This window comes from Phalacrocorax aristotelis, chromosome 6 (genome assembly GCF_949628215.1).
Source record: "Phalacrocorax aristotelis chromosome 6, bGulAri2.1, whole genome shotgun sequence".
In the NCBI taxonomy this organism is placed as follows: Eukaryota; Metazoa; Chordata; class Aves; order Suliformes; family Phalacrocoracidae; genus Phalacrocorax; species Phalacrocorax aristotelis.
In genome coordinates, this window is record NC_134281.1 from 47,537,029 (window position 1) to 47,551,173 (window position 14,145).

A 14,145-nucleotide genomic window follows, 5' to 3' on the forward strand; every position below is an offset into this window, starting at 1 on the left:
TGAGTTAATTGAGGTGAAAATTAAATGACACCAGTCAACAAATATTTTAAAGACTGCCAACATCAAGAAAGAGAAAGGAGGTACTCAGAAAGGGAGTTACTAAGAAAAATTTAGGAAATGATCCAAGGGGTGAGTTGGAATCTATGTTGAGAAAATTGCATATTGCAGTGGAATAATAATCCAGACTTACTTTCAGGCAAGTTGTTTAACTTGATAAATTAAGGAATTAGTTAAAAATAAGTGTGTATTATGGGTGAACAGGGACCATTCTGCACACTTCAGACCAGCTCACCAGCGAGGTTTTTCAACTGGTTTTCTAAAATGTAATGAATTCTTGATGCTTAGTAGATTAATATTTATTGAGTGAATCAATGTTTAATTTATTAAAAATTTGCCTTCCTTGTATTTTAATATGATTTATTACTCATCAGTGCTTATTGCATTAATTAAAGATTGTGTTAATTTTGTGGAAGTGAACATGATCTGCTGCAGGTTCACTGCAGAGCCCTTATGCGCTGTAGGGACTGTGCCTCTGGGTACCACCAACGAAAGAAAACTGCAGGAGGTGTGAAGCCAGTATGATTCACCAATGGCCTCTTCCTGCCTTTGGGCTTTCAAATAGCCAGCAAAGTGAAAATGAGGATGCTGCCCCTTAAGGGTAGGACAGGATTACAGCAATAGAAATACTGTAGTGATACAGGGAATCTTTTTGTTTGCCTCTTATAAATTATGGCTGATGCTGTGGAAATCATTTCAGTGTTTCTCATGGAATGCCTTTTTGTCAACGTAGTTGAAATCCAGCCCTAGTGATAGGGGAAACTGTCACCTCTGCCTGACTAGGGATGATAGTCATTACATTTCAGTGCATTACATTACAACATTTCAGGTTGTAAGTAAATCTTGGGACAGTAGGTTGCCTGAAGATTGGGATAGTCCCAAGCATCTCTGCAGAGGCAGGTGTTAGAGAAGTGGAAAATTACTAAAGGCAGAACAAAAAAATCCAGACATCTTGTGAGATGAGTCTTTCAAGAAATCTGTCAAAACAGGGAGAGGGTGATCATGCTGGAGGGGGGCAACAGCTGCAATTTGCATCTTTCAGCACTGAAGGGAGAAGCAAATATATAAAGCCCTCAGCCATGATACTTCTGATGCAATTATTTTATTAATCTTTGTGACACTTGTAATGCCTCTCTCTTTAAATGAAAATTTTGCTGCTTTTATAGCTTCTTATAAGTGTGCCTGTATGTTTTTTTTTTTTTTTAAAAAAATCCATCTAGCTACTAGACTGCTTGCATCCAGCTGAGCCCTGGAAACGGCAGAGAGCTAGCCCCTGAGATCCGAGAGCCAGCTTGAATTTCCGGAAAGTGATTGGATCCATAATTAGTGCATTTTTGCATGTTTAAATGCATGATTCTGGAATGCACTTTGCTGTTTCCTCCTCTCCAGGGCTTGGGTGAGTGTGCACAAACTTCCCTTGCTGAGCTAAATTAGAGAAACCTCTCCAAGGTCTGCTGAAGGTCAAAGCAGAAGAATTCTTTCTCTCAGTGCACCGGTCAGGCAGCAACCAGCGTGCTCCATCCCAGAGCGTTTGGGTGGAGCCAGTGCCAAAAACCTGGTGGCATTTCAAATCCCTTGCAGCAGTTAGGTGTTAGCTGCAAAAGATCAGTGCTGCTCCACTTGAAGTCAGAGAAATAACTTGTGCTTAAAGTTCAACACATGCACAAAGATTTCCTGGACCTGGAGTTAATTTGTTTTTTCCAAGGCCAGCCTGAAGGCAATGTCCAAACAGGAAAAAAGTTACAGACTGAACATTTGACTTGTAATAATTTTGTTTTATTTCCCATTTTGTTTAGCGTACTGTATATGCTTTTGTTTTCCTGCAGTATCAAGTTAAGCTATTTAGGGTTTTATTTAATGTTTATTTTAACCCTAGTTAATAGACTCACTCAGGTCCAGGAGCCAGCTGAGCTACATGCCTTTCTCTGTAGTCCAAATCTCTACATTTTGCAATCTTCTCTCATGCAGGATATTTATATTCCACCTTTTTTTTCCCAGTAGAGCAGCTTTCACAGAGTATAGGCTTTGGATATATATTTTCTGCTCTAGCTGTTCATTAGATATACAGCATTTGAGTTCCAGTTGTGCTGAGAAACGTAAGCAAAGCTTTTGGCCCAGTGAGTGATAAGCCCTGGCATTTCATAGCTTTGTATGTATGAATCAGGATTAAGGCATAGAATCTATATAAAATTTAGCTCATTAGGAGATGTTTCATCTTACGGCTCCCACTGGAGAGGTAGGCCCTTTGCTTACATGATGGCTTTACTTTGCTTTATTGCTCCCTGGGAAAGGAGGGTGGGGTGCACAGACCCCAGCAGAGCAGGGACAGCATTTCTGAATGGCTCTTGTGGAAGTGACATGAGGCAGCAGCAGGGTCTTCTGCTCCCTTTTGCAATTACCCTGGCACACCTGGAAAAGGCTTGGCAAAAGCTGACCTTAGTATTTGATAATAAAGCAAATCTGATCAAGCAGACCACTAAGGTTATACTCAGAATGACTTGTCAGAGTTAAAAGAACAGGGACTACCTATGAAAGCAGACAGGAATGGATTTTCTCACAAATATGATTTGTGTTGTGTAAGAGTTAAGGTATTGAAGGATAGAAGGGTTTCAGAAAATGTGGGTTTTTTTCAGCCTGACACCCCTCTCAGCTTCCCAGCAGGCCACATTCACTGCTGGGCATATAGCTCAGGTATATGCAGTGGATGATCAACTGAGTCCATACAGTTTAGCCAGTGAAGCTTTACTTATAAAGAAATGATGGGTTTGGAAAGGAGTTTCATCAGTCATAATTTCCAAGGAAGAGCGTTCACGGCAGGGAATACCAAGTCAATGTTTCCTCCTCAAGGACTTTCAGCTGTCACCTAGGGAATACAGTGAATGCAGTGATGAGAATTAGATTAGAAAAAGATCAATAGGGCTGACAATAAATGAAAGTAACACAGACATTATTGAGCAGATTAGGAGAGAGAAATTAAACTGGACAGTATAATCTTCAATGCCAGCTAGACACACTAATGTTGGGCAAAGTTAGGGAGAAGAAAGTGCTATGAAGAAGAGGCAGTAACAGACTATGAGATGGGGAAAGCTCTCAGCCCACAGAAAAGTGGAAAAGGATGATAATGGTCCAGGAGCACGTGGATTTCAGTGGCAGGCCACAGAGAGGCAGTGGTGGGGAGATCACCTAGGGCTGCAAACATGGAGTAGGCAACAGCCTTGGCTACATGTCACAGGGGAAAGGGAACTTCAGAGACACCCCACCATCACCAAGGCATTGGTGGGATAGCTTGTTCCAGGCAAAAAAATTTCCTAACCTTCTCGTAGTACAGGTTGGTTTGCCTTGTGAAGGTTTGCAGCCCTCCCAGAAACCACTCTTCTGTTTAAACTTCATTATTTGCCATAATAACTCCCTGTATTTTGCTATCTGTACAAATATCCAGTGATGATTAAGTCTGGCAAGCTTTTGGGCAGAGGGATATCTGGTGGCAATGAGATCCATGGGCTGACTGCGCTCAGCATGAAAAGAAGCTTTCGTTTTATCAGTCTTGAGTTTGTTTAGATCCTCTTACGTGTCTCTGAAAGGTTCACCCCAAGGCGATATAATTGTGTTTGATCACATACAGGCTATGAGTCAGTGATTGATATGAATAAAGAACTTAAGAGTTTCTTGTCTTGGTTCCTTGTCTTCTTCCCTGTGGAATCAGAAATCACTTTTATAAATATATTGGTCCATCTGTGCTTCTAGCCATCCATTTCAAGTATATGTTCCAAAAAAGAAATAGTAACACTTTATAAGTGCAAATAAAAACACATTAAAAGGACTGAGCAAAGGGGTTTTTTCTTCCTCATAAAGTACATGTGGATCCCATCCAAAAGAGTTACTGTGAGCCATGTAACTTGTAATTAATTCTGCTATAAATGTCAGAACACTTACTTTGCAGGTCTTAGCTGACCCACTAAAATTAGTCCCCTTTTAACAATTCCTTTTATAATTTGTTTTTCAGCAGAAACGGCAGCTTGACCTCCTGACAATAACCAGCCCTGGTAAGTGAGCTCTGCCGCACGGCTTTCTTCTTTTTCTCAGAGATGGTTGTCTAAATGTCTTTTTTCCCCCATCTCTGACATGCAAAATGAAAAACACTGTTCCCCAGAAAATCTTTCACGTAATAACAAGTGACAGCTATATTGTGCTTGGCAAAGCCCCGGGCAGTTATCCATTCACAGAGCTGCCTCTTCAGACCTTTACTGTATGAATTTGAGTGCTGATATTTCTTTAAGCCTCCTGGGGTTACAGTTAGCGGTATGTCTGCAGGGCAGATGCCCTCAAATTCACAATGTGTGTTCAAGTATCACAGAAATGCAAGTTTGACTTTCCTTGGTGGCAAATGTGAGTGGTTCAGGGAGTAAGGATAGAGTGGCCCTCTGTGCACGTGGTAGAAGACAGGAGATCCAGGATTTGGTCTGGAGAACCCCAAAGTGGGTCAGAAAGTATTTGGATAAAATTAAAATGCTCTAGATGATTGGCTTCATAATGGCTTTTATCATTTTCCTATTGAGGAGATAAACGAAAACGTGTAGTACTGGGAAAGAGTTGGGCTCTTTGGCATAGTGAATTTCGAAGGTCTCAGTACCGTGACTGAAATGCAGGTTGTATGAATAGTGCTTCTCTTTGATCTCAGCTCTTTAGGCTGGGTGGCTTTTAATTTATTGCTATTTTTCTGGCTCAGTTTCTTTCCATTAGCTGCTACACAAGTTCGCTGCTCACCGGCTTCAGATGTACAATGTGCTTAAATGGTGCTACCTTTTGGTTAACTTTTTCAATTTTTCAGATGTATGTACATATTAAGCTTTCAGTTTGGCTTTAACTGGGACTAATGAGTTCTGGCTTTAACTGGGAATAATGTGTTAGTGAAATGAACAGGTGTTATGGGAAGTGAACAAAACGTGACACATATTTGCTTGGCTAACAATTTTGCATCAATAATTGTTCTGACACTCTAAATGTAGATATCATCTGTGACATGGTTTCTCCTTCACTAACCTTGTTAAAATAATAAGAATTAAAATAAGGAGGAGGAACACTTTGTTGGGACAGATGTTTGAGGCTATTGGCAATTGCGTCACATTTTTGCATGTTCACTTTTCATGCAGTTTGCAATTATGTTAATGTATGCTCAGGGCACTTGCTGATAAAAGCAACAATACAGTGCGATACAGCCATTGTCACTATTCTGACTGTAACTTCAAGGACAAACATGGCACATATTTCATTTTTTCGTATCTTCAGCATTCCCTATTTCTACAGAAAAAAAAAAAAATCTGAAGGTCTTAATCATAATAAACACTTAAATCTTGGATAAGGGCACCAAAGTCCACAGAGAAAAGGTGGGTTGGGGACCAGAGGAACTTTATATGAGACTTTTCTGTAAAACAAATTTATGATACCTTCCTCATAATTTCAGATACAGTATTCATTGGAACAATGAAAGGGTTGACTAAGTTGAGTTTGTGCACAGGTGTGATCACAGTAAGTAGCTATTGCTTCAGATCTCTCAGTTGAATACAGCAATCTACTAAATCAACACAGCAATTAGTTGGAAGGATGAAACTAGCTAAATAGTAAACCAGCTTTCAATAACCGTAGGTAGACATACTGCACCAAAAGGGGGGAGAAAAGCTTTCCATAACATGATTTTTTTCTGAAATGCAAGTCTTACCCTTTGATATTTGGCCAGAAATCTACAGTAAATGGCTTCATAGGAAAAAATGTAACATTTGCACCTTGATTATATAATTAAGTGTCTACAGTTTTGCTTTCAGTAAAGGCATTTTCAAAAGAAGCCTGATGCTGGATCAGGCCAAACTTACTTAAGAGCCTAAAGCTGAGATTTTTTTCGAAGCGGCTGAATAAGATAGGCACTTAATTCCTAGCAGGATTGGAAAATGTCAACCTGTGGATTAAAGGGTCTAGTTTGGGCCTTACAAATACAAAAATAAAATAAAATAAATCACAGTCTTGAGTCTTTTATCTATCTTTAGAGACTGCAACTTTTAAATATTTCATTCTTTGAGCCCTAGCTCTAAGATCTGACAAAAACAGTCTGCTTTTACAAAGTTGTGATATCGTTTATGATGGATGAGATCACCCATAATCATTGTCATCCTTTAATTTACTGATTCAAATTAGGGACTGAGCTATTTATTTGCAGCTGTTAATCCTCTGGGAGTTGTTCCTGTTCTCCACCTTGCCGCAGGCAGGCAGGCAGCCTTCGTTTGCGGTGGAGGTCACTCAGCCTTATTAATAGTATGAAAGTCCTCCATGTCTCACAAGCAGTATCAACCACCAAAGCCTTATTGTTTAATTGTAAGAACAGACAAAGGACTTCAAAACCAAAGGTGACCTCTGTGATTTGCACTTCTGTCATGACGAATATCATCTTTCTTTTTTGTGTGCATGAAATTCTTGAACGAGGTTTTGTACATTTAGTCAAGAATAGCTTGGTGATCCCTTGCAAGTACTACAACAGCTCTTCTCCATGTGCCACTAAAAAAAATTCCCAAAATTGATCACCCAATTAATGAGATTAATTGCCAGGTGAAATAATGCCATTAATGTCAATAAAGGGCTGTTGAGACACAAGTCCCAAAACATTCAAAAGAGAGTTTGTGGGATCACAGAAACCTTAACATCACCTCATGGCAGTCACGTTGTTTCCCCTAGCCATGGTTGTTGCAAAATTCCCCAAGAATCACGGATAAGTTGGAAGCAGTGCTTGCTCCTCATGCCCCGAATCCCCACCCTGCCCACACTGGGACGAGCCCACGTTGCAAAGGCGACCCACCGCTGCCTCTTGCCTTACTCCAGATGCTTGACCTAAAAGCACATTTGTATGTTAAACTGAACAGGTATAGATCAGTAGTCTGTAACGTGGACTGTGGGCACTCTGGAAAAAATGGGGGGAAAAAAATGGAAGAAATGCAGAGGGTGAGAGGTCCAGCTCCAGCCTCAGGTTTTCTATGCAACATACAGAGCTGACCTGTTCCAGCACCCCTAAGAAAACAGCTATGGAAAGCTCTGCAATGTGCCCCAAACTGGAGGAAGTCTTTGCTTTGCTGTGGGTCTCCAGAAACAGCCAGACACGAATGATGCATAAGCTGGGAGCGAGCCAGACACCCTCACATTCAAAGATATTCCTTTGAAGTAACTGACACCCATGTAAAATGTGGAGGGGAGTTCACTGCTCTGCCTTACTGCTCAGTAGCTGGAGGAATGTTAAGTTAAATTTATCAGTGCTCTTGCCACACTCCTTTCTTCTTGCCCCCTGACATGTGAGTTACAATTAGACGTAACGCACTGTATGGTTCAGGGTGCCGGAGTCAGAGCTGATGTGCGCAGTGGGCTGGGGGAAAGATGTTAAAAATTCATTAGTAGCTGGCAGGGACGTGCTGGCAGGGAGTGGGACATAATGAGGTTTAAGTTTTGGTAATTTAAATTTTTTTTAACTTAGTTTCACCTCTGAATTTGATCCAAAGCATTTCCTTAACACTTCTTCTCGCTGACTTTGGGTTTTAGAACCAAATCTTCAGGTGTTTTAATTTGGCCTTGCTGCACAAAGGAGTTGAGGATCTGCCCTTAATTTCTACATGATCATGTTCTAGTAAAGCTTTGAACATACACTGTACAATCACATCACATTTTGTAGTAACCACTCAATAGTTGCAAATAAGATATCCCTGTTTCCATAGCTTTTCCATGGAGACAAAGCTTTTTGCATCTCCTGTGTTTACGTTAATAATACAGCTTTCCAATTTCTCTTCTCAGTAAGGTAAGTTCATCTCCCACTGAAGTATTTTTTAATTATTGATACCATAAATGGAAGTGTGTTGGAAACTATTGGCTTTGAAAATAGCTTACATGTGATATTATCCAAGAACCATCAGGAACATTCTTTTGAAATTCTCTTTGATTCAGCCGTCCTCAGGGCTTTATCCTTCTCTACCAGTCTCTCTACTGCCAATTTAAAATAGCATTCTCTTGAAATCAGTCCAATGTCAGGAGAAATTCATCAGCACCGTAGGTGCATGTTTCCCAGATGTATATAAACCTACTACATTTGGCAGCAGTAAATTGATTGCATTTAAAAAACCTGGGGTAGCTGAATATTCCATAGTGCCCAGCTTGGCTACAGCATCGAATATAAAGTATTTTAAGATTCTTTCAGCTCTGTTTTAGGTGAAATAAAGTAAGAGCTGGCTCCATAATTCCTGCCTTTTGATTTACTCAGATTTTCCTCTGACCACATTAGAGGTTTACATGCAAGGATGGGGTAAACTATTCCTAATCTCTGTGGAGTGGCATTGATATTTGATCAGAAATGTTTTTTAATTTGTGTGTGCTTCCCCCTAATATTTAAGCTCTTACACTTTTAAGCAGGGAAAAAGGCTTGATTTTAGAAGTACGTATCAGACTGATCTATGTGGTGAAATATTCTCCTCCCTCTAAAATCATCAGTGCTGCATGCTCTAAATATGTCTCCATTTCATTAATTTGTGATACACCGCTACACTGAATTCTTTTAAGGTGGCTTTAGTTTCTGCCATACATATTTTACTGCTTTAAATTATAGATATAGGACTGTTGCCTAGTTAATTTCCTCTGGTTAGGAAAATATATTTCTACTCTCCTGGCGTTGCATAAAGTGATATGTGGGATTTGCCATATTTTTTAGCTGATTAAGTTTTGCATTTCTACATATTACTGCTTATGAGATCTCAAGTAAAACTACGTAAAGGAAGGAGAAGTTTTATAGTATATTTGAAAGTTTCATTTAACTGTAAATTCCACCACTAAGCCCCCGTACAAGACTTTTCCATTACCTTCCTGGATAGTCTGGCTATCTACTTCTTTCTAATTGAAGCATGAAAATAATATGAACTCAAAGTCATGAAGCTATAAGACAGGTATTAGTAAAAATTATACAGAGTAATAAAATGTGACAGAAAGTTGTTTGCTGCTAAACTTGGGTACTATTTTTGCTAGTCCTTATTAATTAATAGTACACTGATTTTGGTCTAAGTATGTGTCAAGGGAAAGCCTCTGAGTTTTTAAACAGCCTGACATAATTACTGTTCGTGTTTGTTAGTGAAGCTTCACATGCTATTTTATTTGGAAAAGTGGTGCAGAAAAGAAATTACTTACCTTTTCCAGTAATAATTGAGTCTTTTAATGCTCAGTGCTGGATAGGAGTGAAACTATTTCTCATATCACTAAGACACTGCATGGTAATCCACCTATTTGCCCACAATAATGTAAAATAACTTGGAGGGACAGCACCTCATTGCTCAGAAGGGCAATGGACCCCAAATGGTTTGTTTGAATGCACAGTACAAGAATTTCTTTATCATACAAATAAAATATATATGCCAAAGTCTCAGCTCAAAGTGAAATGCCAGTGTTGTCAGTCTTAGCTGAACCCTAAAACTAGAGGATGAAGTTTGCTCTAGACTTGATGAAACTTTAGCAAGATTAAGTACTAACAGAAAACGTGGACCTTTTTTTTCTTTTTATGCCATTAGGTTGGTTTCAGCTGTCCTGAGGCCAATTAGGAAATTTGACCGTATCCAATTCCTCATCTTCACTGTATCTGAAGAACTGTAAGAATTTCCTCTGATAAGGAGAAGTAATATTGTTGCTTGTAATTACTTATTCGTGCAGATCAGTACCTTTCTAATTCTTACTTAAACCTCTCCATTTGCTGGAATAATGACTGCAGAGATGCTACACACTCACTGAATGGTGTTGCTGTTCCCACCATCTTTCCCCTTCACAGATAGTCTTCACTCACAACATGTCCCAAGAGAGTAAGTCCACTGTGATCTTTCTGCCTGTCCCCTGACCTATCCCCATCTGTTTCCCCAAACACCATCTATATCCATCTCAAATATCAGTTCTGAGATCTACTGAAATAACACTTTTCTGATTCAATAATGAAACCAGATTTTTTTTCCATTTAGGTGCAAAGTATTTACTTTTAGTAAGGCTGTTTCATCCCCACCTTTGCATTTAAAAAAATTGACCTTTTTTTGGATACAGGTAGAATAAGTGGTATTTGCAAAGTCAAAATAAGGCTGCAGAGAAGATATTCTAAAGGCTAATCCATTACTTTTGAAGAAAAATATCAAGCTTTTCCACAATACCTTATTATTATTCTGGGTCACCATGATGTTTCCATGCACCTTGGCATGTCCCTTTAATTGGATCCTTACATAGGAAGGTCCGGCATAGTTGCATTGAAAGCTGACATTTCTAACTAACTGACCTTTTCAGGCCCAGTGATACTCCTATAATGATTATCCTCCAGCATTGTTTGGACACAATACCACATACTTCACAGCACATAAAGAATATGTTCTTTGAGAACTATTCAAAATGCCCAATCTCAAGTTAGCAAAATGAGAAAATTGGGTGCAAACATTCATCAGAGTGTTATTGTGCAGGTATCGATTTGAATGCCCTTTCATTTCTCTGGGAAAAAGTGTTGTATTATAGAGCTCTAAATTAACTTCTGTTCTGTTTTTTTTTTTTTTTTTTCCCCAGTAAGTATAAAAAGGTCAAATTCATTCATAAGGCTGAATAGATTTGCAGGATATAAGCAATAAGATAGCAATCAACCTTCAAATAACCTTTAAAGAGACAGTATCTTTTCTTATGAACAGTAATTGATCTGCTCATTAAGTCACTGCATACTCTTTGGGGCTCACCTAGGCAAAAATGTATAAGACCTGTGACAAAAGGATGTCAGCTAGAACAAAACAGGAATAAATCCTCATGTGGAAATAGAAATATTTTACAGGTTTTGGAGGGTGTAAAGTTGATGAAAGGATTGACATTGCGATGTGAATTCCTTGACTTGACTGTCATAAGGCTGAGTGAAAAAGACATAGAAAAGACCTCGAAGTGTGAATTTGGTATTAGTGAGGACAACGCTGATAGCGTGTTCATACATGCCTGGAACCTGAATACATCTTCAACTTCCCTTCTGAATTTAGTGGCTAATGTGGGAGGGTTGTCATTCATTGCAGTTTGCCTCTGGTCGGCGTACACATAGCGGGGCGTAGTATAGGGGAACCTCTGCAAGGGACCCTGCTACAGATCGCATCTGGCTTGTCATCATGTATTGCAGTCCCTGTTTTAAAAAAAGCCAGACTGTCAAGTGATGGCTTTCTTTGCTCCGTGGTGGTTTTTGATGCATGGGGGGGGGGGGCTAATCATCTCTGCCTACACAGAAAGAAAACCTGCATCCAGCTTGTAGTGCTGACTCCCTGACTGCAGCCTGCTGTAACCTTCACAGGGTCCTGGGCTGTGTCTCTGCAGCTCCTCTTGCGTAAGCGAGGGCGGTTAAAGGGCTGCTGGAAATTTTTTCAAGGAAGAACTATTTAGCCAGAACTCCCTTAAAGAACAGGGATTGCTGATTTAAGATACCAATTGCAAGATTAGTGTTCTGTCCATGTCCTTATTTCTTTTCTGCATGTAAATCCATGTTATGTTTTTAGTATTATTTTTATGAATTGCACATATGCTGAGGACTGTCTGTGCATAATTGATTACAAGTTGTCTTGGTTTTTATCTTTGATCAGAATTTTCAGAAGCAGCAAGTATCCCAGGTGACGAGGCTTTTTATGCTGTAAATGTTTGCACATAATGCTTTCTGTTTTACTTCACAATGTGCAGAATGAGTGTCTGGCTCATTTAAAGAGAGTGAAAATGAGCAGTTCTGTGCATAGGTGTATTGTGCTTGTTTTCTTTTTGTGTAAGCCTGAGGAAAACTTAAAATAATCAAATTTTTTTTCCTCCAAAAAACCCACCCTTTCTTGAGTATCAGATTTTTTTAGAGAGAATGGAAAGCTTTCTTCCTCTCTAATGACATTTTAATTTGCAAGGGCATCTGTTTGGAAACAGTCTCTTCACTTAGGCATTTTGTTTGTTTGTTTGTTTAATTCTCTGCTGAGTGACATGAACAAGACTTAGTGAAAATCAGTGTATTAAATATCTAGAAGACAGTAAAAGATTATATTGACACTACAAAATGGAGTACAGTGCAGAAATGCATGAGCTAGCAGAGACCTGAACAGCAGAGCTGTGCAGCTCAGAACAGACTCACCAGTGTGGGTCCAGATGCCAACAAGCACATTATCTGAGTTATCTATGCCTGAGATAAATAAGCCCTGACTCTTTTTTTGTTGTTGTTTTGTTTTGGGATTTTTTTGGTTGGCTGGTTGGGTTTTTTACTGGCTTTAGGGTGCTGTTAATAAAGTGCTGCTGAATTGCACCTGGACCTGAACCTTTTCTTGTGATGAGCCAGGCACATACAGCTAACTGTGCTTCATTTCTATTTTAGTAGCACCCATGTATCCGGTCCATGAGGATGTCATTGTGCTGGCTGCACACTGTGTGACACCAAGCTGCCCCTGAATAGTTGGGGACTTAAATAGATAATGCAAGGGGCAGTGGGCAGGAAACATGGAAAAAGAATGTCAGAAATAAAATATTATTTTAATAGAACTGCATTTTATTTTTGAGAAGCTGTCCACTACTGTCTTTGTCTTCTTCTAGACTTCTGTGCCTCTTTGCTGGCCCTTTCCCCCAATCCTAGTGTCACAGAAAATGGCAAAACAGTGATGATTATACAGCTACAACAGATGGGACTGAGGAAAGGGGGAGCTGGAACTGCACAAAGGACTTTCCTTAGCTCATTTGTTTCTAAGAATTGCCAGTGGGCTCATTTTTTCAGTATGCAGAACATTTTCTGTTTAAGCAGTCAGCCAAGGTCACTGGGAAACCCAGAAGAAAGGATAACCTAGAGCCTTTATTATTATTTTGAGCTTGTAACTTGAAGGCACAATGGAATTTTTAGGAGCCATTTGAATGGGGAAGGTGTGCTGGTTTTGTGAATTCAGACTGAAAGTGCAGGATGACCCATGGTGGAAAAGTGACTTGTTCATCACAGAGCTCAGTGCAGTATTGGAGAGAGTTATATGAGATGATGCTAAATGAGGTAGCATGAGTACTGTTAGGCAGTAGTATCACTGCAATGTCCTTAAAAAGCAGGTTAAAAGAAGGTGAAATACTGTTTTAACACCACTGTCTGTTTCTGATGTTGCAGCTAGCTGTGGTATCTGTGTAAGATGCCGTACTGGACCGATAGATGCTGTGAGTGCCAGGACAGAGAGTGCTGGCAGAGGAGCAAGGCATGGGAGGGGAAGGGACACAAGGCAGTATGGGGTAAAGTCTGCAGTGGGGCCTGGGGAGGGCAACATAAACCATAAAGTTGTATGTGGTGGGCTATACGAATCAAAATGAAAATAAGTGTTCGAAATATCTAGGAGACAGCGGGTGATTATATTATTCTTCATGTTTTTATTATATTATGTCCCCTATTACACAGCTGCATCCATTGTCCTTATCCTCTGGGGACTACTGGAAGAAAGTATCTGCAGAGACCCTGATTTTCCTGTCCATACTCAGGGAAGTCTCAGAGCTGCTGTCATTCCCTTGCAAAACCTGCCTGCTTGCTGTTCCTCCCAGAGACTGTGAGGGTGCAGGGCCCATGGCTGGATGCAAAAGGAAGCCTCACCTGGTCACTTAGACCTGCTGCAAATTTGCTTTGGGATTTGATTCAGAACACTTAGGTTGCCTCTTACTTGGACCAAGCCCCGAATTGTTGTCGAAGGTTTGACAAACCTGACACCAAGAGCAACTCCATGCACTGCATTAGCGTGTGATCCTGAACTGAACACCCTCGCTCCAGCAGATGGGCTTGAATTTTGTTATTCAAGCACTAAAATAGCCTTCTATATACTAGAAAACATTTCCTAAATGGTCTGGTTTGAGTACCTGGGGCAGCTGCTCTGGGCTCCGGCCTCGACCGCTGCAGCACGGCCAAGCAAGACGTTCCCACCCCTCTGCCCCCTTGCACCCAGGCGCAGGTGCCCATCTCTGCCATAGCGTTGGCTTTCACACTGGCTGCATGAACACTTGTGGCATCTCACCAAATGCCTCTCAAAGCAGGAGCCATGGTGCTGTGTGTGT

The 14,145-nt window shown here is 40.2% G+C and overlaps 1 protein-coding gene across 1 annotated transcript in view; it reads left to right on the forward strand.

The window, feature by feature from the left end:
* Positions 1–14,145, forward strand: part of AGBL4 (AGBL carboxypeptidase 4) — a 991,536-nt gene that overhangs the window by 525,655 nt on the left and 451,736 nt on the right. The window contains exon 6 of the mRNA XM_075097666.1: positions 4,061–4,100. Within this exon, the coding sequence (XP_074953767.1) occupies positions 4,061–4,100 (40 nt within the window). The remainder of the gene's footprint in view (positions 1–4,060; positions 4,101–14,145) is intronic.